Source organism: Epinephelus moara, chromosome 17, assembly GCF_006386435.1.
Source record: "Epinephelus moara isolate mb chromosome 17, YSFRI_EMoa_1.0, whole genome shotgun sequence".
NCBI classification, from domain to species: Eukaryota; Metazoa; Chordata; class Actinopteri; order Perciformes; family Serranidae; genus Epinephelus; species Epinephelus moara.
In genome coordinates this window covers 28,016,021-28,036,484 of record NC_065522.1, presented here as the reverse complement: position 1 = coordinate 28,036,484, position 20,464 = coordinate 28,016,021, and the positions used below count along the sequence as shown (strand labels likewise).

Below are 20,464 nucleotides of genomic sequence, written 5' to 3'. Positions count from 1 at the left end.
ACCTCGTCACTAGATAGACCTACTCCTGAAAAACTCGTGCGCAAGGCTTTTTGTCCCTACAAGGCCACCGTCATTTACCCGACGGGAGGGGTGAGCGAGTGAGCCCTGCAATCTAGAATTTGACCACTGATGTCACTGTTTTCAACCCATTTTACACACTGGCCCTTTAAGGTTTTAACGTTTTGTTCTACGATATAAAATACATCTGTAGATACTAGGGGTGTGCCATATCATCTTGTTCATGATAATACCGGTATATTTTTTTAGTACATGAAAAATTCATATCATGATGGTCATGATATTTTGATTTGTTGACATATGACGTCACATTGTTACCCATGGCAACAACTACCATGGCTGAAAGCAAAATTATTACAGGCTGCGGTGGTTCCAAAAAGAGGAGCAGCTTCAGTAGTGTGGAATAAACTGTGGCGTCCTGAATGTTTTATGAACAGCCCCGGACTTCTCAGACTCTTTTTATACTACATACCACTCCATTCACAGTATGGGTATCAAATGAAGTCTGTTGGCATTGTATTGTCCTTTTGTAAACAATACCTAGCCCCAGTAGCGATTATCAAAACTGTTGCAGATTAATAATCACATTTCTGACAATTGAGAATGTGATTAATTGTTTTGGCTCTACCTATTTTACAGTGTGCATCAAGAAGACATGACATGTCTGAGTTGAAATAAATTAAAAATGGTTCCCTCTCTTCTTTAGTTGTGGGTAAAGGAAGGAGGAGGAAGGAGCCTGGCGGACCTGAAGCAAAGCGATCTCGTTCTCAGTCTCCGTCTGTCGCTGCTAACGTCAAACTGCCGCCATTCAAACCCAGCAATCCTCTTGGTGAGACACACACACACACACACACACACACACACACACACACACTTTATTTAAAAACCGAAGCAGGAAGAAGTTTTGTCACACTTTCCATCTGTGTCACTGTCTCCCTCTTCAGGTCAAGAGTTTGTGGTTCCCAGATTAGGGTACTTCTGTAATCTCTGCTCTGCTTTCTACCTGAGTGAGAGCACGGCCAAGGACCTCCACTGCAGCAGCCAGGAGCATTACGACAACCTGCAGGTTAGAGGAGTACAGAGACGTCATTATCTGTATCTGTATTCTGGAAGTGGGCGTGGTTTGTACTGGACGTCATGTTGATTAGAACACCTCAAGGAAATCTCTTCAAATTTGGTACAAACGTAGTTTCAGTGATGAACTGATTAGAATTTGGTGGTCATAGACGAAAGGTTAAGGTCACTGTGACCTTGTCCGTTTCATTCTTGTGAACGCAATATCTCAAGAATTCATTGAGGGAATTTTCTTCAAAGTTGGCACAAAGGTCTACTTAGACTCAATGATTAAGTGTTTAGAATTTGGTGGTCATAGGTCAGAGGTCAAGGGCACTGTGACCTCATTCTTTTGAACATAATATCTCAAGAACACCTTGAGAAAGTTTCTTCAAATTTTGCACAAAAGTCTACTTCAACGATTAACTGATTAAAATTTGGTGGTCATAGGTCAAAGTTTGAGGTCATTGTGACCTTGTCTGTTTCAATCTTGTGAGCATGATATTTCAAGAATTCCTTGAGGGAATTTTCCTCAAAGTTAGCACAAAGGTTTACTTAGACTCAATGATTTACTGTTTAGAATTAGGTGGTCGTAGGTCAAAGGTCAAGGTCACTGTGACCTCGTCCATCTCGTTCTTTTGAACCTAATATCTAAAGAACCCCTTGACGAAGTTACTCAGTAACATCCCTAAAGCAGGTACATAAACATGAATATAAAAGTAAACATGTTGAACACACTTAAATTGTGTCCTTCCTTTTCCGTTTTCAGAAACATTACCAGAAGCTTCAACAGAAACCGTCAAGAAGTTCTACGCGAAGTTCTCAAGGCTCCATTTCTGATTGATCCCGACTTAGCTACTGATTTTTGTTGTTTTTTTGTGTGTGAAATGTGAAAAAAGACTGCAGAAGGATTTAGTTCAGAAATCACTGTAAATAATAAGCTGCATTGGTTGTAACTCATTTCTGTCTGGTGCATTTTTCATGTAAATGTGCGAATCATCTACCATAACACTTCATAAATATTTTTAGCATATGTTGTCCCATCGGGATTCAAACTCCCTCCAGCTCCTCAGCGTTGGTGCCTTGCTCTGCGAACAGTTGCACAGAATCATTTGTGTAAAACGAGGAAAAACAGGAATCATGAAGTCAGTAATGTTACATATTTGTAGGAGTGGAACTTTAAAAGATGCTACATGACCTAAAAATATACTTCAGTATTTATAGTACCAATTCATATTTTATTTTGGCGATTTTTGCTTAAAATGTGGATGTAAATTTGGCTTGTGATCTATAGTTAAAATTTCTCGAGGAAGCAATGGGACAGATGGAGGATATGGTCTTAATGACGGCACATAGTTGCTTCTGGCACGCAGTAATAAAATAAATGATCTTCTCCTGGTCTCATTTTGGTGATAAAGGTATAATCTTAGAACACATTTAAATCTGATAACATTTTGTCATTTCTAATATAACATGTAGCACCGTTTGAAGGATCATCTGTTACTTCAGGAGCCTAATAACTTGTTTTTAAAGTTGTATATATGAAGCCTAGAATTTGATCTTGCACACGACATATAAAGGTCAGATAAGTGTGAACAACGACTTTACAACAACTTTATTAGCCAGGGATGCAGAAATTCCCTTCACAGTTAGATCGGATGAGGAACTGAACTACAGTTTATGTAAGATGAACATTAGAGGAAAAAAATATTATGATGTCTCTTGATGACAGTGTGAAGTCAGAGTCTGATTCCTTATAGTTTTGGAGAAGAGTTTTCTTGTGAGTCTATGTCATTGTTAATATAAATACAAATCATGAGGATTATGTTTTGTGGTGTTTTTGTTTTCCTGTTTTGAAACTGAATCTCTTAAATCCTGACAAATGTCTGACCTCAGAGTTCACAGCTTCGGGTGCCCTCTCTTTAAAGAGTACAGATGAGCCAAAGCTAGATGTAGTCATTGTTTGTTAGTGTGTAGTGATGGAAACATAAAGACTGATTTTATTTACGAATTTGACGTTGGTGAAATTATTACCATGACTTGTGGACAAGAAGATGTAACAATAACGAGGTAACAGTTAAAACATGACTGTCAAGAACCATGTATTCTCATAAAGACAAACCTGCTCCTCAAATTAACACACAGCAAAATAATTCTGGTCCGCCTCTTCAAAATAAAAGTGTTCACAATATTTAAGTCATTAAAGGCTGCAGATACTGATTATATCCATTATTGATAAATCTGAGTCAAATCTCAGTTGTTCAAGAAAAAGTGCTGACCAGTGTCCGAGAACTCAAGGAATTATTAGCGCCCGCTGGCACGAGACTGTTTCTGTGGCTCGTTTTTAGCGTTAGAAATTAAACGCAGCCGTTTGGCAACTTCTGAAAAGTTTTGCGCGTGTGATTTATTGTCGAAATGAGGTCTTGCTAGACTTAACGTTAAAAAGTGTTAAAGTTTAATACTCGACACACGTTCAGTGGCGTCTCTTCCTCAGCCTCACCTGGTGTCACCCCCTCTAGTGCTCCTGCTGTCTAATATAAATGCGTTTATTTTATTTTATTATGTTTGGGGTTTTTTAATATCTGACATGAAATGTGAGCCAGTTTGAATAATTCTCACTGCCAGACACTTTATACAAATTTTTTTTTTTTTAAAACGGTTTAATGTATATTAAAGGGATAGTGCGCCCAAAAATGAAAATTCAGCCATTATAGGCCCGTTTCCACCGCAGGAACTTCGGGGTAATTTTATGGCTCAGCTCCTCCCGTAAGGGATAATGTATAGTGAGCCGGTGACCGTTGAAAAATAACTCCTGACAGGGGAATGGAACCCCGACGCGCAGCGGAAGAGAGTTATTTTTCAACTATCACTGGCTCACTATAGAGGAAATTGCTTTGTTGTTTATAAATACTTATGGGTAGAAAACCAGCAGAGTTTAGATATCTCACATTTTTCACGTCACTATATCACCGTTTAGACTAATGTGATGTTTGTAAAGTCTATAAACACAATGATTGAACAAACATTACTATTTCTGTGTGCACGTTTTGTAATTAATAACATGGTTATCGTAGATTTACTGGGCTAACCATTAGCTGTGTCTGTAATAACTCAGTAACTAAAAAGGTTCGTGAAAAATTTTTTTAGTTATCTTAGTTACAACATGATTGAGCTAGCAAAGCAGTTTTGTGTTGCTATGTGTGGTATTTATTTAGTTTTGGCAAATCACGATGTCTAGAAAGCATCAGTGGCTGCAGCTGACAGGGACAGCTAACGTTAACACTAGCAGCAAAGCTAACATCAGGATGTCATCTGTTAAAAGCCTCCCGTTGTCGGATACGTCATGAAACTACTCCAGTTAGCTCAATCATGTTGTAACTAAGACATCCACTGGAAAAAATATTTTTTTCACGAACCGTGACCAGAGTTATTACAAACACCTCTAACGGCGTCCCTACGCCCCCACGTCGCCCCGGTCAAAATAGTCACATCCAGAGCCCGGTAACTTTACAGGAACCTTCCTCCTACTCCGCTCTCTCAGTGGAGTCACAGCGGTTGAGAGGGCCGAGCGAGAGGACGTTCCTGTAGTAGTTCCTGCCCCCCAAATAGTACCAGGAACTTCTTCAGTGGAAACGGGCCTTATCTACTCACCCATATGCTGAGGGAGGCTCAGGTGAAGTTTTAGAGTCCTCGCATCCCTTGCGGAGACCCAAGGGGAGTGGGGGTAGCAACACAACTCCACCTAATGCAGGCTGACGGTGCCTCAGATTAAAACGTCCAAAAACACATAATTGAAACCACAAAATATCTCCATACTGCTCGTCTGTAGTGATCCAAGTGTCCTGAAGCCCCGATATAAAACGGACGAGCAGTATGGAGATATTTTGTGGTTTCAATTATGTGTTTTTGGACGTTTGAATCTGGGGCGCTGTCAGCCTGCATTAGGTGGAGTTGTGTTGCTACCCCCTCTCTCCCAACCCAGAATGTCCTCATATGAGAATGCAGGTTCTCAGGAGGATGTGTAAGTAGAGAGAGTAATCAGTAATCCCTGTGAACAACTGGTCTTGATACCTTATTTTGAGTTGGTGTATGCTTGGACATTGCTTGAGCTCCACATTCGAACTAAACACCACATGTTGAAATACAAAGACTGTTCCTGGTTGTACGCACACTATGTGTTTTTGAAATTAAATAATCCCCTTAAATCTTAATCCCCTTTTGGTCACTGAACATCCATCCAGTCATTTTCATCTGCTTCATCTGCTTATCCGGACGAAGGAGCAGCAGCTCTACTCCGAGCTCCCTCAGGATGTCCGAGCTCCTTACCCTGTCTCTAAGGCTGAGCCCAGCCACCCCACGGAGGAAACTCATTTCGGCCACTTGTATCCACGATGTTGTTCTTTCGGTCACTACCCAGAGCTCGTGACCATAGGTGAGTTGGGACGTAGATGGACCAGTAAATCGAAAGCTTTGCCTTCCAGCTCTGCTCCCTCTTCATGAGGCACACCTGTGTAGCAATGATCCTGTTTAATCATCATCTTGATATGCCACACCTGTCAGATGGATTATTTCAGCAAAAGAGAAGTGCCTGTGTTTAAAGTTTTGTTCAGTGTTCATATAACCCGTACCGTAGAGTGTGTGCCCCACCAGCTGGAATGGGCATGGCGCACATGTGACCTAATGTGATTATAGAAATCATAAAATGTTGCACTTTGGCATTAGTTATCATCATTTAATATCTGTGTTTATACGTTTCCATCCATCTACTGTCTGAACAGTTTATCCTGCTCAGGTATGCAGGTGACACGTTGTCATGCTTCGCTGTTTCACTGCCAAGAAGGATCCTGTTCAACAGGACTTTGACAAGAACTTCACGTCTCATTGCTTGCAGAGGGGGAGGTGGTGCCATTTGATCCACTGAAACTGATAAGCCTGTACAGATGGTCATTGATAGTTGATATAACTTTATAATTTTATAACCCACCTGACACTGGGGTGGAGGAGGTTTAGATGTTTATTTAAAACAAATAATTCAGTGTATATAAGAGCTGGTGTTTCTCTTGTTCAGCAGCTCCACACAGAAGACTGAAGCTACAGGCTGACACTGAGGAGAAAGAAGATAATCCTGCACAAGGTTTGCTTCATCTCTTCACTTCTTTTCCTCTGCTCTGTTGTCTCTCATCATCATCTATGCATCTTCTAATGGACTCTATACTCATGCAGTCCTCACATGGGCTCTCTTCAGAAGCATCACTCACATGTGTGTTTCTTTTTATTGAAGATCATTTTTACCCTCTGCATCATCTCAACCATGAAGATGCTGGCTGTGCCTCTGTTTGTCTGTGCCATGATGGCTCTGACCAGAGCTGCTGGTGAGTATTAACATGTGTGTTCAGACCCTTACGTGTGTGTGTGTGTGTGTGTGTGTGTGTGTGTGTGTGTGTGTGTGTGTGTGTGTGTGTGTGTGTGTGTGTGTGTGTGTTGATGGTGAAATGTGGTGCTGGTGCCACCAGTTGTAGCAGGAAGTACCACAGAAGCAGTTATTGCCAGGGGCCGATTGCACCAACTGGTCTTTACTATGCCTGGTCGTAACTCCTAAGACTGTCTTTGTTCAGACCAGTCTTAGGAGTGGACTTAAGCCGGTTGCACCGACAGGGCTTACACCTGGTCTTAGCTATGCCGGTTTTAGCTGTGCGCGTCCATGTGAATGCCCCCTGGAATGCCGCACCCGGCCTGCCAAGAGGAGCGCGGTGACGTCAAATGATGCGCCGCTGATTCACCCCGCGAGCTTGACAGTTGACAGTTGACAGCCCGTTTAATCTGTGCTGTTGTTTAATCTGCTTCAGTGGGAAGGTGAACATGAAGCTCAAGGCGGCAGCTCAGTGCCAGTGACACTCTGCGGATGGCCCGACAGGCAGTAGATTTGTGGACACTGATCATGTCGCAGTAGATTTGTGGACACTGATCATGTCCCCGACGGTATTTTGGAAAGCTCCGTTTCCATAGAAATGGAGCGCAATCAGCAACTGTAAGGCCGGTGGCAGTGCTGCGTTAGGGCCTGACACAAACCGTAAATCCGGTGACAGCTCTTCAATGAGTTCAAACGGATCTCTCCTACCGAATCGAAACCTCTCAGTCAGCTCCTCGTCATTATAAATGTCCAATGGATTGCTTCTGTCCCTAATTACTCTCTCCCGTCTAAATGCCCGCAGTTATTTATGCAAAATAACTGCTTTGGAAATTTAACTACTGACTGCTAGTAACCTATGTTCAGTATCAGAATGCAACGATATCCTTAATTACGGCCCAGCGACCAACTGTGATTGTGTCTTGAGTTTAGCTGGCAACAATAAAAACACACAGGTCAATTCAGTATGAAGCCAAATAAAGACAAACACTGACTCATCAATTGTAGATCTAGGCTACTTTAGGGTGTCTTCACATATAGTAGTTTTTAAATAAACCAAACTCAGTCCTCTTAAAGTGCACCAAAAAGTGGACCAACAGAAGGGACTCGGTTCTTTTTGTGTTCATATCGTCAGTTCATTTGAAAGAGGACTCGGTTCTCTTTCTGGTCAATCTCAGCTCTTATTGGGTCTCGTCTCACCGCAGTGTGGTTATGAAGCGCCTCACTTTCACATGAACTTTAAATTGGACAAAAACCTTAGTGTCTTTGTGCTGTAGACTGTTGCCGTTTGATGTATTCGATATTCCACACCTGCAAAGATGCAGTATCTTTCGTGGATCAAACTACTCCTTATCCTTCGTCCTTGCAAGCGTTACAGGCCGACGTGGTTTTGTCTGTTTTTTCCATATTTTTTTGGATCAATAGCATCATCCCCAGCAAGCATTTTTTGGTTTAAAAAACGTCTAATAGCCGCCTACGTGAAGACCTGACGTCTAGGCTAAATCACGGCTGAATTTGGGCTGTCACTGAAAATTTGGTAGACATCTAACCATAGCCAAAGTGTAGACGTCATCAATTATACGGCTATGTAGAGACCATGTCCAAAAAATGGAGATAAACATATTTAAATTACTGTTGACTCTCCATACGTGATTGAATATCATACCGCACGCCATCTGCAATGGCGAAAATTACATTTTATCAATTTCAAAATTAAATCGGCTAGATTTGGTTTACATGTAGCTAAACTAAATCGGAGCTAAATATAGCCAATACGTTTAAATCATGACTATTGCTTGCTGGGTCAAGTCAGTATTTCATTATTTGTATTAGTGTCATATGAATGCTTAAAACAGTAACCATAATGCCGACAGTACAACAGACGGTGGCAGACACAGTGTGTGCTGAGGTTTGTGTACAGAACAAGAATAAACGCCCCTGTGCTTTTTGTATTTACGGCAAAAAAGCGCTGGGATGACCTCAACTGTTTGAATCGTCTCCCGTTTGTCTGTGCCAGGAAAATGTGATGATTCCTGGGCCCACACAGAGATATGAAGAGCCGGTAAAGAGGAGAAATACTTGCCTGTGTTTGTGGCATCAGTGTTATATAGAAACCTGAAGGCTTCATATCTCTATCTTCTGTTTTTCTATCGCTGTAATGCTACTTAAGGAATGAAGCGACAAGTGACATATAAAGGAGATGGATTGTCTCTGAGGCCTTGTGCCTTTAATAAGAGCAGACTGAATGTGATATGACATTGATGCTTTTAGCACCTTTTTTTCCTCCCGGAAAATTAACTGTTCTTTCTTGTCTGACGCAAAATTAAAAGGCTCAAGCCACGAAACCTGCTGGTCTGTGAGTCTGTGTTTAATCTACTCATTTGCCCAACGCCCAGCGAGCTTTACCGGTCACAACAGCTGCCTGTCATTTTTTTCCCCAATGGTATCTTTATTGATTTTCAAACAGCAGAAAACAAAGACATGCACATACCCACATCCAGTACGTGTACATACTGTACGCACCTACAAACATGCAAAAGAAAAAGACACTAGGATAAAATCTCAGTACAACCATAGAGTATTTAACCCACCCCCACCCCAAAAGTATGAATTTAAAAAAGATAAAATAAATAAAGATACAATAAAAATAAAGATAAATTATAATAATAATATTTCCCCAAATTTCAGGACAGTAAGACAGACTGTCTTATAAAGAACAGCAGTAGATTTAGATAGTTTGTGTTTAATATGTTCCATATGTCACTTCCAACATAGTTTATGAGATATAATCACTCCCAAAAATTTTGTTTCATATGTTCCTTCAATTTCAAAACCATTTTAAGTTCAGTTTTATTTCCCAATTAGCCCTAACACAACTGAACACCATGATTTTTTTTTATTTAGTGATAACTTATTAACAGCAAACCATTTCTTCAATTTCAATCAATCAATTCAATTTTCATTTTTTGATCAATTCCCTTGTCCTCTCCTGAACAAAAAAAAATTGTATCATCACCAAATGTTACAAATTTCAACATATTAGATACCTTACAAATATCATTTAAATAGTGTACAAATAACTTGGGTCCCAATACCGAACTTTGTGGAACACCACAGGTTACTCTTCTAAGATATGATTCAGCATGATTGATTTTAGAAACTAATATTTGTTATTTAAATAACTTCTTAATCAAGGGTATGTGACACCTCTTACACCATAGAGTTCACACGTCTGAAAAGGAAGGAATGATCAATTGTGTCAAAATGCTTTACGTAAAACAATAAATACACCTACAGTGTGCTATTTTTTATCTGCTGCTGTTGCTATATTTTCCACAAAGTCCATCACCGCAATGTAGATCGACTACTCCTAAACCTTTATTGATGGTCATTCAGTAACTCATATTGCTCAGCAAAGTTGTCCAGTCTGTTTACAAATCATTTTTTACAAGTATTTTAGAAAATTAGCGTAGCAGTGACACAGGTCTATATTTTGATACCATGTGCTTGTCACTATATAGATTGGAACTACTTTGGCAATTTTCAATTGACAACAATTAACAAGAAAGAAAGAAAAAACTTTGACAGATTTGATCTTTGCATAGGTTCACTTCCAGCGAATCCCCAGGTACTTCCAACATGTGGGTTAGGTCTGTCCTCTCTAGATAACACATGAAGGGACCCCAGGTGTTGTGAAAGAGGGATTGATTACCCCTGATAGCATATGCGTTTTTTTTCTTTTCTTTTCCAAGGGCAGAGTTGTTGATAGTTCAGAAATCCATTTACCCACACTCGTCGTACCGACTTTCTTCCACAAAAGAGCAATAACTCTTTTAGCCAATAACAGACCCAGCTGCCAGTAAATTTATCCTTTAAATATGCACATATAAGTTAAGTAGAAATATTGATATTTATTTCAAACGTGAAAAAAAAGAGATGATCATTCAAACAAGCAGACAGACAGATAAAGTAATACTCACCAATAATGAAAATCATAATGTAAAAGCAAATACTATGATGTACACATCCGAAAAGGAGCAGGAGGAAATAAAGACCTTATACAGATAATTCCTTTGTCACACAGAAATAACCCATGTATATGTACGTATATGATATTAATAACCAATTATCCATGACTTACAAGTATAAACTATATATGTAGGTAGATAGGTAGGTGGGTATGTATATGTATATGTATATGTATATGTTTATAGGTAGACAGTAATCCCAACTGGTGAATGTCAAACCCCTTCTTCAACCCTCTGCCTCCTAAATCCTGTGGGTCTATGGAGATGGTTTTGAAATCCTGTGAATAATCGTTTATACCAAATTTTTGTGAGTATTCAAGGGTGCAATGTAGGATCAATCAGACTCACAGACGGGCTTTTATTCGATGCTTGAGCCTTTTAATTGAGTATAAGACCAGAAAAACTCCACAGAATGAACTGTTAAAAGGGTACAATCTTTAAACAGTGTTATAGTGGTAGGAAGGAAGTATTGATTACTACATGCAAGAGGTTACAGATGATAAAAACACACAGATAAAAATCACATATCCATCCAGATCCTGTGGCTGTGATTGGCACTGCATGTTTCTATTTCATCCAAAGAGACATCATGGCTTTTTGGCACAGACAAATGGCTTGGTGTAATGACAAGGCTGATCGTCAAATTTCTTGAGATCTGTAAAAAGACAGAGGGAGTTATTTGGGGATAAACTGTCTACCTTCTCAGACAATCAGTGAACCATTTAAACGTGTTTCATGGGGCCAGGTACACATATCTATCTGAATTTTTAGAGAAAACAGCAACAACAGGGTGCACATTACGTCCCCTCCCCGCGAGCCGACACCGGCACCGGGCCCGGGGGGCAAGCCTGGCCGCTCACAAGCCGCCTCTTCCTGCAGCTCCATGAGCTGCAAAGGCTCGGATTGTCCGGGCTCTGGAGCCGGTCAACCTGATTCGAGTGCTGCTGGAAGCCCGCCAGAGGCAGAGCCTCCGCTGGGTCGCAGCCGAGCGGTTCAGCCAGTTTACGATCTGTATTTTCTAAACATCAGACTAGAAAGACGAGTGGGCTCAGACTCAAAGAGGCAGATTTAGCTGAAGCAGAAAGGTTTTGTTGCGCTGCCACTAGGGGGCGGGATGAGACAACTGACAGATGATTTATGATTGGTTTGGAATTTATTGCGTAATAAATCTCAGAGATTACCACGGCCAAATCAATCCCAATTTCAAGAATGTACAAAAACTTAAAAGACAGATATTTCGAATTTGGATGGAAACTGATTTTTAATTGTTTTACATGTTTAATATTATGTACATAAGACCCTGAATTACATAGTTAGAAGGCTATTGTGGATTTGGGTTTCCAGAGGCTTTAACAGCATTCGGCGGCATCGGGGGAACTGCAGCAGGACAACAAGGAAAGTTAAGGCGGCGAAAGTTCAAGTAGGCTGGGTTGGAGGGGTGATGGATGGGTCCAACAACCACTGACATTCACCTGTGAGGCTGATGTTCGCTTCCGGTGTGATTGTAAAGCCAAAGCCTGTTCTTTTTTCCAAAACTCAACCAAATGCATGTGTAGGCAAAATGTAACCACGTGCATTTGTTGTTGAAAGAAAAAAATTCAATTCAATTCATGGTGTTGTACCGAGGTAGTGAGTTTATTTTGAAAGAGACTGTATGTAAACAGTATATTTCCTGTGAAAACTGAAGCGTACTTTGGAAACAGACAATGCATGTAACAGGTTGAAAATGACACGGCGCATGTCATATCTCGATATGGAAAGTCCACGACCAAACGTTGATATGTTTACAGGTCAGAGTGAGAATGTGTTGACGTCGGTAAGGAGCGCATTTTGACTTGTTTAGGGTTCTAAACTCAAAGCTAAGGATTTTGGACTTGTCAGTCTTGACTTGGGATTTGAGTGCAAAGACTTGAGACTAACTTGTGACATGCAAAACAACGACTTCTACCTCTGCTTTTCATGTCAGTTTGATTTGATTTAAAGCAGCTGTGCGGAACTTTTTATCATTCATAAAACTGTCCCTAGTTCGTATCACCTCCCCTTGAAGATCTGCATATTTATTTGAACCCAACAGCGACAAAAAAGCCTTTCTCGATATGGCTATTTAGCGTAGCCTCATTCGGGTCGGACACAGCGGAAGTCAGCAAACCAGAATACGGCCCCCAGAGGCGGAAGTAATTCTGCACGCCCGCAGCGGCCCGCAGCCATTAAACCACAGAAGAAGAAGGAGCCGTGTTTACAGAGAGTGTTCTTCGAGTAAGCGGTACGCAACGGGCATTGCTGAACACATAACACATAACAGTTTTACCAGATGTATCTATAAGGACTTGGTTGTACTTTTGATGTCATGATGGATAACAAAGGAGCACCATCTAAAAGAACAGAAGAAGGCTAAACGGGACAGTGATAGGGCTCGAGCCCAAACACGTGTAAACCTCGGTCGGGCATTCACCAAGTGGTGAGAGCTGAGAGATTTGAAAGGTTTTAAAACTGATCCCAAGTTGGCCCTTTTCCTAACTGCTTTGCTGTGTTAGGATTAGATCAGGACAGAAACACAACAGGAGAATTTACTGAGTAATTTTGCTGTTTCCACTAATTACTTGGACTGACCTGACGTCAGTAACATTAATCCTCTCGCTCTCCAAAACAAATGCATGCGGTAATTGCCAGTTGCAGTCAAGATTTTACAAATGAAGCCGAATGCTGGCTACAGTCAGAATTTTATGACACCAGGCTGTGGGTGTCATACCGCTTCGACCAAAGGGGCGCTATAATAAACGAAAACGAAAATTAAAGCTGCTTTAATTAAATGGTACTTTTTTGATTTATGGTAGAATTACCTCACTCAACTGGATGGAATTTTTTACATGTCATTAAAATACATAAACCTTAGTGCAGAAAAATAGCAATATATAAATTTACCTCCAAAGTTCATCAGCAGACAGTGTGCGTGTGCACGGTTATCAGGCTGTCCTATATCCCAGTAGTTGAACCTGAAAGGTGTACCATCACTCCAGAACCAGGTACCCTCCTAGAAGATGAGAGAACAATATAATATGACAGACAGTTTGGTTTAAACAGCCAGGAATGCACAGATTTTTAAACTGGTGAAACAAACACTCCACAAGTGCATGGCACAACACAGGAGAGCCAGCTCCTCAGGTCAAGACTCCATTTTCATCGGCTTATTCGAGGCCAGGTTGTGGGGGCAACTGGCCAAGTAAACCACCCCAGACATCCCTCTTTTCAGCAATGCATTCCAACTCCTCCTGGGGGACCCCAAGGCATTCCCATTCTGTCCCGGGGCCTCCTACCAGTGGGACGTGCCCCTAACACCTCTAACAGGAGGTGTCCAGGAAGCATCTGATCAGATGCCTGAACCACCTCAACTCACCCCTTTTGATGCAAAGGAGCAGCGGCTCTACTCCGAGCTCCCTCTGGATGTCCGAGCTCCTTACCCTAACTTCGCTGAAGGTGTGCTAAAAGCTCGCCAGCTGAAACCAGGTCTACTGTCAGCGCAGGCGGAGCGCAGCCGGTGTAAGCCGAAGTTTGGCTGACCGGCGGACAGTGCGCACACGTCACCAAAACCTCACAGGCAGGTTTCCAGAATATCAGGCACATTAACGATGCAATAAATACCCAAAAAACCACTATTCAATGCAACTATCTGCAATCAGCACATAAATGTATCTCTATATCGACTGTCCCGTCACATCTGATGTCAGATCAAAGGGGATTGGCACCGTTTGGCACGTTTGGCACGCGTAATGGAAACCCAACCTGATTTGATTAACACAGCTGCAAACTAATGAGTTCACATCCCTCTCAGCCAACCACAAACAGCCACAGCATCAGATAGGGAGTATATATTCAGCACCTGTCATCTTGGAAAAGTCAAAAGGAAAGAAACAGAGTGAGACTGCGAGAGAGAAAGAGAGAGAGCGCGCGCGCACGAGAGAATCGCAACATTGATTTACAATTGTGGTGACCTCCTCCCAGGCTACCTTTGCATCATCAGACCGTGGAGGTCTGCTCACAGTTCCATATATTCGGACACTGCGAGCTTGGACCTCCCGGACCAAAACATAAGTTTCCTCCTGGGAGGAGTTTGGCCGTCTGACGCTGCTGCTCTCTTCTGCAATGGCGAATTAAGTAAACTCTCATTACGCCTTTGCGCGGCGCATTTAAGGGCGAGTAGAGGGGCTCATTTGATTGGTGTGATGTGTGTTAAACCCACTCCACGCCTTCTCTCCTCCCTCTTTCCGACTTGCGCCGGTAGGAGGGATGGAGGAGGGACAGAGGAGTAGCTGCGCCAGCGCGCACGGTGTGCCAAACTTACAAAATCCGCCTGGCCAGAGCCAGTTGGCGAAGCACAGGTGCACTGCACCCCCGCCGCGCCCAGTCTGCGAAACTAGAGCCGAAAATGCTGCTGGAGTGGTTTGTTTTCCAGACATGTGAGTATCTTTGAGCAGTGAAAGTTATTATTTATTTCTTTTTACTTGTCGGCAATGATTTGTTTTCTACGTGCGAGCATTTTACTTGCATTTGCGACTAAAAATAGTTTTATGCGAGCAAAATAAATCATTCAGCTCGCTGTGTGAGTACAGATTTCAACCAGCAGCAGAAACGAAAGGCGAATCCTGCCGGTTGTGGGTTGAATGGGGGTCACAGACAGGAATACGGCTGAGGCTCATAGTGCTCTGCGGCGCAAGATAACAGCTTACCGGCGACAGAGAAGTCCGACTCCAGGTCCAGTAATTTCCTCTTTTGCTGGCGTCATGACTGCCCAGTAGTACCTGGACAACCGAGCCGTGGCGGCACACAGGTATGTGACGTGTCAGAGGAGAAACGAGCCCTTCACATTTCTCTCTTTGTGGCAGGTAACAGTCCACAAACCTCAACCGCACTTTAGGGACTGTTCTTAACTTGTCAGAGGAGGAGGGTGGCCGCACTTTAGGGACTGTTCTTAACTTGTCAGAGGAGGAGGGTGGCTAGTTGATTTTTATTTTATTTATTTATTTTATTTTGATCCCCCCTATGTTAATCACTGATTGATGCTGTTTTTGAAGTATGAATAAGTCAGTAAGTAATTTATTCCATTGAAATATCATTGATGTATTATAGAAAAATGATTTATCTTTTTATAAATGACAAAAGGCACATCTGCCTCATTTTTGCTGTGGTGTCGTGATACTACTCAGAACCGTGATATTTTCATTGGTATCATACCGTGGGTCCCAATCTTGGTACCGTGACAACACTAGATGTCACAACCATTCCATTCAGAGTTGCGCAGTGAGGCAGCTCGGGTGCCGCTTAAAAAAGTGTTCCCCCACTTTTGGGAGAGGGGGAACACTGCTCTCTCAGAGGCAAAGTGTTCCCCAACTTCTAATTTTACAAATTGTTTGTAACCAGGCCAAGACCACCTCTTCAAGAAGGTCTCAGCCCGGTTGTTTTGATGTGCATCTGAATGTGATCGCTGTGTTCACACCTGCCCAAATGAACCGCATTTAGGGGGCAAATGAACTTGAGTTTGATTGAACTGAACCAAACAGGGCAGGTGTGACAGCACCCTTTGGATTACCATGACCTGGATGACTGAGAACCTTCACCAGAGCATCAGGTTTAAACACACATTTAGGTCATTACTTTTACATTCTGTATAAGACGTAACATACCTGTGCTGCATCATAGCCTCCAAGCCATGTAAGTGGATACGCATGAGCCTGCTGCAGTATCATACTCTGAATGGTGTGCTGCTCGTTGAAGCTGTGCACTGATGCAAGGTTCCCACCTAAATTCTGACAATATTTCTACACGAGGACAAAGAGAGTGGAATCACACAAATGATACAGCACATGTGAAATTATGCAAAGACACCAAATTAAAAGAATATGTAGATTACCAACATGTAAAGGCCAAAAACAGCAGAATTCAAACTCTACCTCAGCATTAGCCCAAGTCATGGCAGTTGGAATGTAGTTGAAACAGCGACCATTGTAACCAGTCCAACCACTGGGACAAGATGTAGACCTCTTCATTATGGGACTCTTCTCTGAGAACAAAAGTAGAGAAGAACTGAAAATGGGAAGGTTAGCATATAACAGCTGAAAATTGTTAAAAAGAAAAAAAAAGAAGAAGCCACGATTCAACCAACCAGAATACTAAAATTTCAGCTATAAAACTGAAACAATAAGTGACAGCCACTGAGGGTGCTTTCACACAGCAATCCCACTCAGGTGCGCACCTAAACAACCGGACGGAGACCCCCTTGAGGAGGTGGTCTTGGTCCGGTTACAATCGAAGTCTGGTGTGGTTCATTTGTGGTGACAACGTGTTCTGACCTCGATCTGAACCAGCTACAGTCACATTACACATTGTTTGGGTTAAACATGAGCATGTTACAGTCCTGGAGGATTATTAATGTGCGCCTCCTCCTGCACTGAGTTAATCAATAAGAATGAGCTCATTTGACTTGGACAAAACATTCCTACAACAAATCCTAACTCACCTTTTTGAACGAGCAGTCCTATCCTCTTAGCGGTCTCTGCTTCTGGGACAGCTGGAGGTTTGACAGCATTTTTTAGTGACTCAGTTCATCTGCTGTGTTCGCTCTACACACATAATAATAGCACACAAACTCTCACAAACACACAGAGCATCCAGATTGGGGCCATAAATATTAAAATTGGCTCCCGATTCGGTTCAGTGAAGAAGAGAACAAGATGTATCGTTTACTATTCCATGGATTAACCAGAGTTCGTACACAGAGGGGAATGGTAGATGGACCTGCACTACACTACGAGTCAAATTCACCCATTCACGCACATTCATACACTGGTGGCTGAGGCTACCATACAAGGTGCCACCTGCTACTCAGTTTATTTAACACACTCCCACACCAATGGAACAGCCACCAAGAGCAATTTGGCATTCAGAATCTTGCCAAACACTGTGGGGTTCCGCAGGGATCCATTCTTGGACCACTATTATTTTTTATTTATATAAACGATTTTGCAAATGTTTCAAATTTTTTCTCTCCTATCATGTTTACAGACGACACAACCCTTGTTCTCCCACACTCAGACTTTAGTTCATTGATTGAGAATGCAAATGTTGGTTTAGGTGCCTACATTGCATGGTTTAAAATAAATGAATTATCTCTAAACATTAAAAAAGTTAATTATATTATCTTTAGTAGCAGAAAATCCTACAATATGGATTTGTCTTGCATTACAATTGAGTCCATTGAAATGCCCCAGGTATCAACAACAAGATTCCTGGGAATTATCATTGATGAGAGCCTGAGCTGGAGAGAGCAAATTGATTGTGTTAGTAGAAAAATAAATAAATCTATTGGTATAATAAGGAAGGTTAGCCATCTTATCACTAGAAATTGTCTTCTTACTCTCTATTACAGTTTAATTTATCCTCATCTTTCATATTGCAATTTAGTTTGGAGGAGTACATATCCGACTACTCTCCAAAAGATTTTAACCCTTCAGAAACGCTTTGTTAGAATTGCATCCCGATCAGAGCCATGTACTCCTTCTGCCCCTTTATTTCAGAATCTTCAAATCCTTACAATTTATGATATTAATGTTTTTCAAATATGTGCTTTTATTTATAAGATTCTCTACTCAACTGAAGAAAATATTCCAGAACAGTTTAGGACTTACTTCGTAGCAAATTCACTTGTTCATTCATATGCTACACGTCAGTCATCAGCTCTCCATCCTCCAAAATGTCTCACTTGCAGAAGCCAATTTTCTATTAGATTTAGAGGCACAAAATTATGGAATAGTTTTTCCCACATTTCAAGTAATTGTTCATCAGTAACATGTTTCAGAAGACATCTCAGAGAACATTTCATTAAAGCTTTGTAGCAAAACATGCAGCCCACTTGAAAGCTTTATGTATCTCATTTCCAGTTTTTTTTATTCTTTATTGTAATTTTTATGCTTTGTATATTATTTATGTATCCTTTATGACACTGTCATTTTAATTGTATTCGGTGGAGGCTTCAAATAAGCCAATCGGCTTCTTTGCTTCTTCCTGCACTGTGTTTTTTAGAGTATATTTTATTTTTATGTTGTATTTTATATTTTTCTGTGCAAAAATAAAAAACCTCAAACCTCAAAAAACCTCTAGGATACTTTAACATGCGGACTGGAGGAGCCAGGGACCAAACCACAGAATTTCTTATTTGTGGACAACCTGCTCCACCCTTACCTGCAAATCAAATTCATGGACTTTCAACTTTAATTCTTACTTTTTTCATTTCTTACTTGACCGATTCGGTTCAGTGATAAGGAGAACAAGATGTATTATTAACTATTCCATGCCTTAACCAGGGTTCGTACAAAGAGGGGCAAATACAATTCATGGACTTTTAAGTACTTTTTCAAGTACTCGTTGAAGTTGAAATTATTTTCTCTACAACCAACTGTTGCAGTAAAGTTGTGCTACCACAGCCTAAAATTGACTTTTTAGGAAATAACTGGTTAAACTAGCATGTGACCGGCAAGGGACAAAAAAAGCAGAAAAAATACAGTTCATAACCAACTTACTCAAAAAGTTACTGCTTATTTACTGCCGGATTACAGCTCAAAAGTTGGGAGGTAGTGAAACATCCTGGTACCAGCGACTTACCAATCAAATGGCATTTTATTTTAATTTAAAAAGTTAGTTCGTCCAATCCAATGGCATTTTGAACTCTAACTGCCCACAAGAAAATAATTGCAAGCACGGCTCTTCTTGCCCTTCTAGTTCAAAACATTCATCTAGTTCATTCCATAAAATAATTCATCACTGTGTTTTCCTCTCAATTATATTCACGTACTTTTTCCAAGGACCAAACCTTAAAAGAATGTCTGCTTATTTAAGGTACTCCAGGACTTAAATTTTTGAGTGTCAAATTCGAGTACTTAAAGCACCTTGTATGAACCCTGGGTTAACAAAGCTCTCCAGTGTCCCGCCGGTATATCAGAGGGGTCGACACTGACCTCTCTTTCAGGAATAGCTGGCTGTGATTGCTTATTAATAAATAAAAGTTACAGCTCAGCAGGTGCTGACGCTGCATGGCTGTCAGTAAATTGCAGGATATATGTAGAGAGGACTAACGGCAAATATTATGCTTCGAGGCAGTCTGCTGTTTGACATAGCATGTAAAACTGGGGACCATCCTGCAACGGCATCACACCAGCTGCAATACAGTAATCCCCAACTCGCAACAAATATGGGCCTAGGGCAGTGGCATAAGGCAGTCAGAAAGGGTCCCACTGCACATTATTATGACGGGCCTGAGTGCACGCCAGTTACTATTTGTGCGATATACTAGTAACCATAGCATCTTATGGTTTTGTCACATGATCAAAGGGAGAATTGACGTTGTATAACACCAACATACATATTACCCAGAAATAATCATCACAGATATCACAAAAATACCGAAGAAAACGTGGTACTTCCTGCTACAACTGGTGGCACCAGCACTACCTTTCACCATCAACACACACACACACACACACACACAGATGTAAAGCTCTGACCACACATGTTAATACTCACCAGCAGCTCTGGTCAGAGCCATCATGGCACAGACAAACAGAGGCACAGCCAGCATCTTCATGGTTGAGATGATGCAGAGGGTAAAAATGATCTTCAATAAAAAGAAACACACATGTGAGTGATGCTTCTGAAGAGAGCCCATGTGAGGACTGCATGAGTATAGAGTCCATGCTTCTGAAGAGAGCCCATGTGAGGACTGCATGAGTATAGAGTCCATTAGAAGATGCATAGATGATGATGAGAGACAACAGAGCAGAGGAAAAGAAGTGAAGAGATGAAGCAAACCTTGTGCAGGATTATCTTCTTTCTCCTCAGTGTCAGCCTGTAGCTTCAGTCTTCTGTGTGGAGCTGCTGAACAAGAGAAACACCAGCTCTTATATACACTGAA

The 20,464-nt window shown here is 41.4% G+C and overlaps 2 protein-coding genes across 3 annotated transcripts in view; one reads left to right on the top strand and one right to left on the bottom strand.

The window, feature by feature from the left end:
- The window catches only part of LOC126404575 (zinc finger protein 638-like), a 38,505-nt gene extending 35,238 nt beyond the window's left edge, over window positions 1–3,267 (top strand). For both annotated transcript variants that reach the window (XM_050067917.1, XM_050067916.1), the window contains exons 33-35: window positions 725–847; window positions 963–1,084; window positions 1,841–3,267. In XM_050067917.1, coding sequence (XP_049923874.1) covers window positions 725–847; window positions 963–1,084; window positions 1,841–1,915 — 320 coding nt within the window. In that variant the 3' untranslated portion in view covers window positions 1,916–3,267. The remainder of the gene's footprint in view (window positions 1–724; window positions 848–962; window positions 1,085–1,840) is intronic.
- Window positions 3,268–10,981: 7,714 nt separating this feature from the next.
- On the bottom strand, window positions 10,982–20,420 carry LOC126404598 (type-2 ice-structuring protein-like). The gene is made up of 7 exons (XM_050067952.1): window positions 20,362–20,420; window positions 20,077–20,167; window positions 17,018–17,068; window positions 16,452–16,561; window positions 16,185–16,319; window positions 13,429–13,537; window positions 10,982–11,161 (listed from the first exon to the last, which is right to left on the bottom strand). The coding sequence occupies exons 2-7, from the start codon at window positions 20,135–20,137 to the stop codon at window positions 11,094–11,096; spliced, it is 534 nt and encodes a 177-aa protein (XP_049923909.1). The 5' UTR covers window positions 20,138–20,167; window positions 20,362–20,420; the 3' UTR covers window positions 10,982–11,093.
- Window positions 20,421–20,464: the final 44 nt, after the last annotated feature.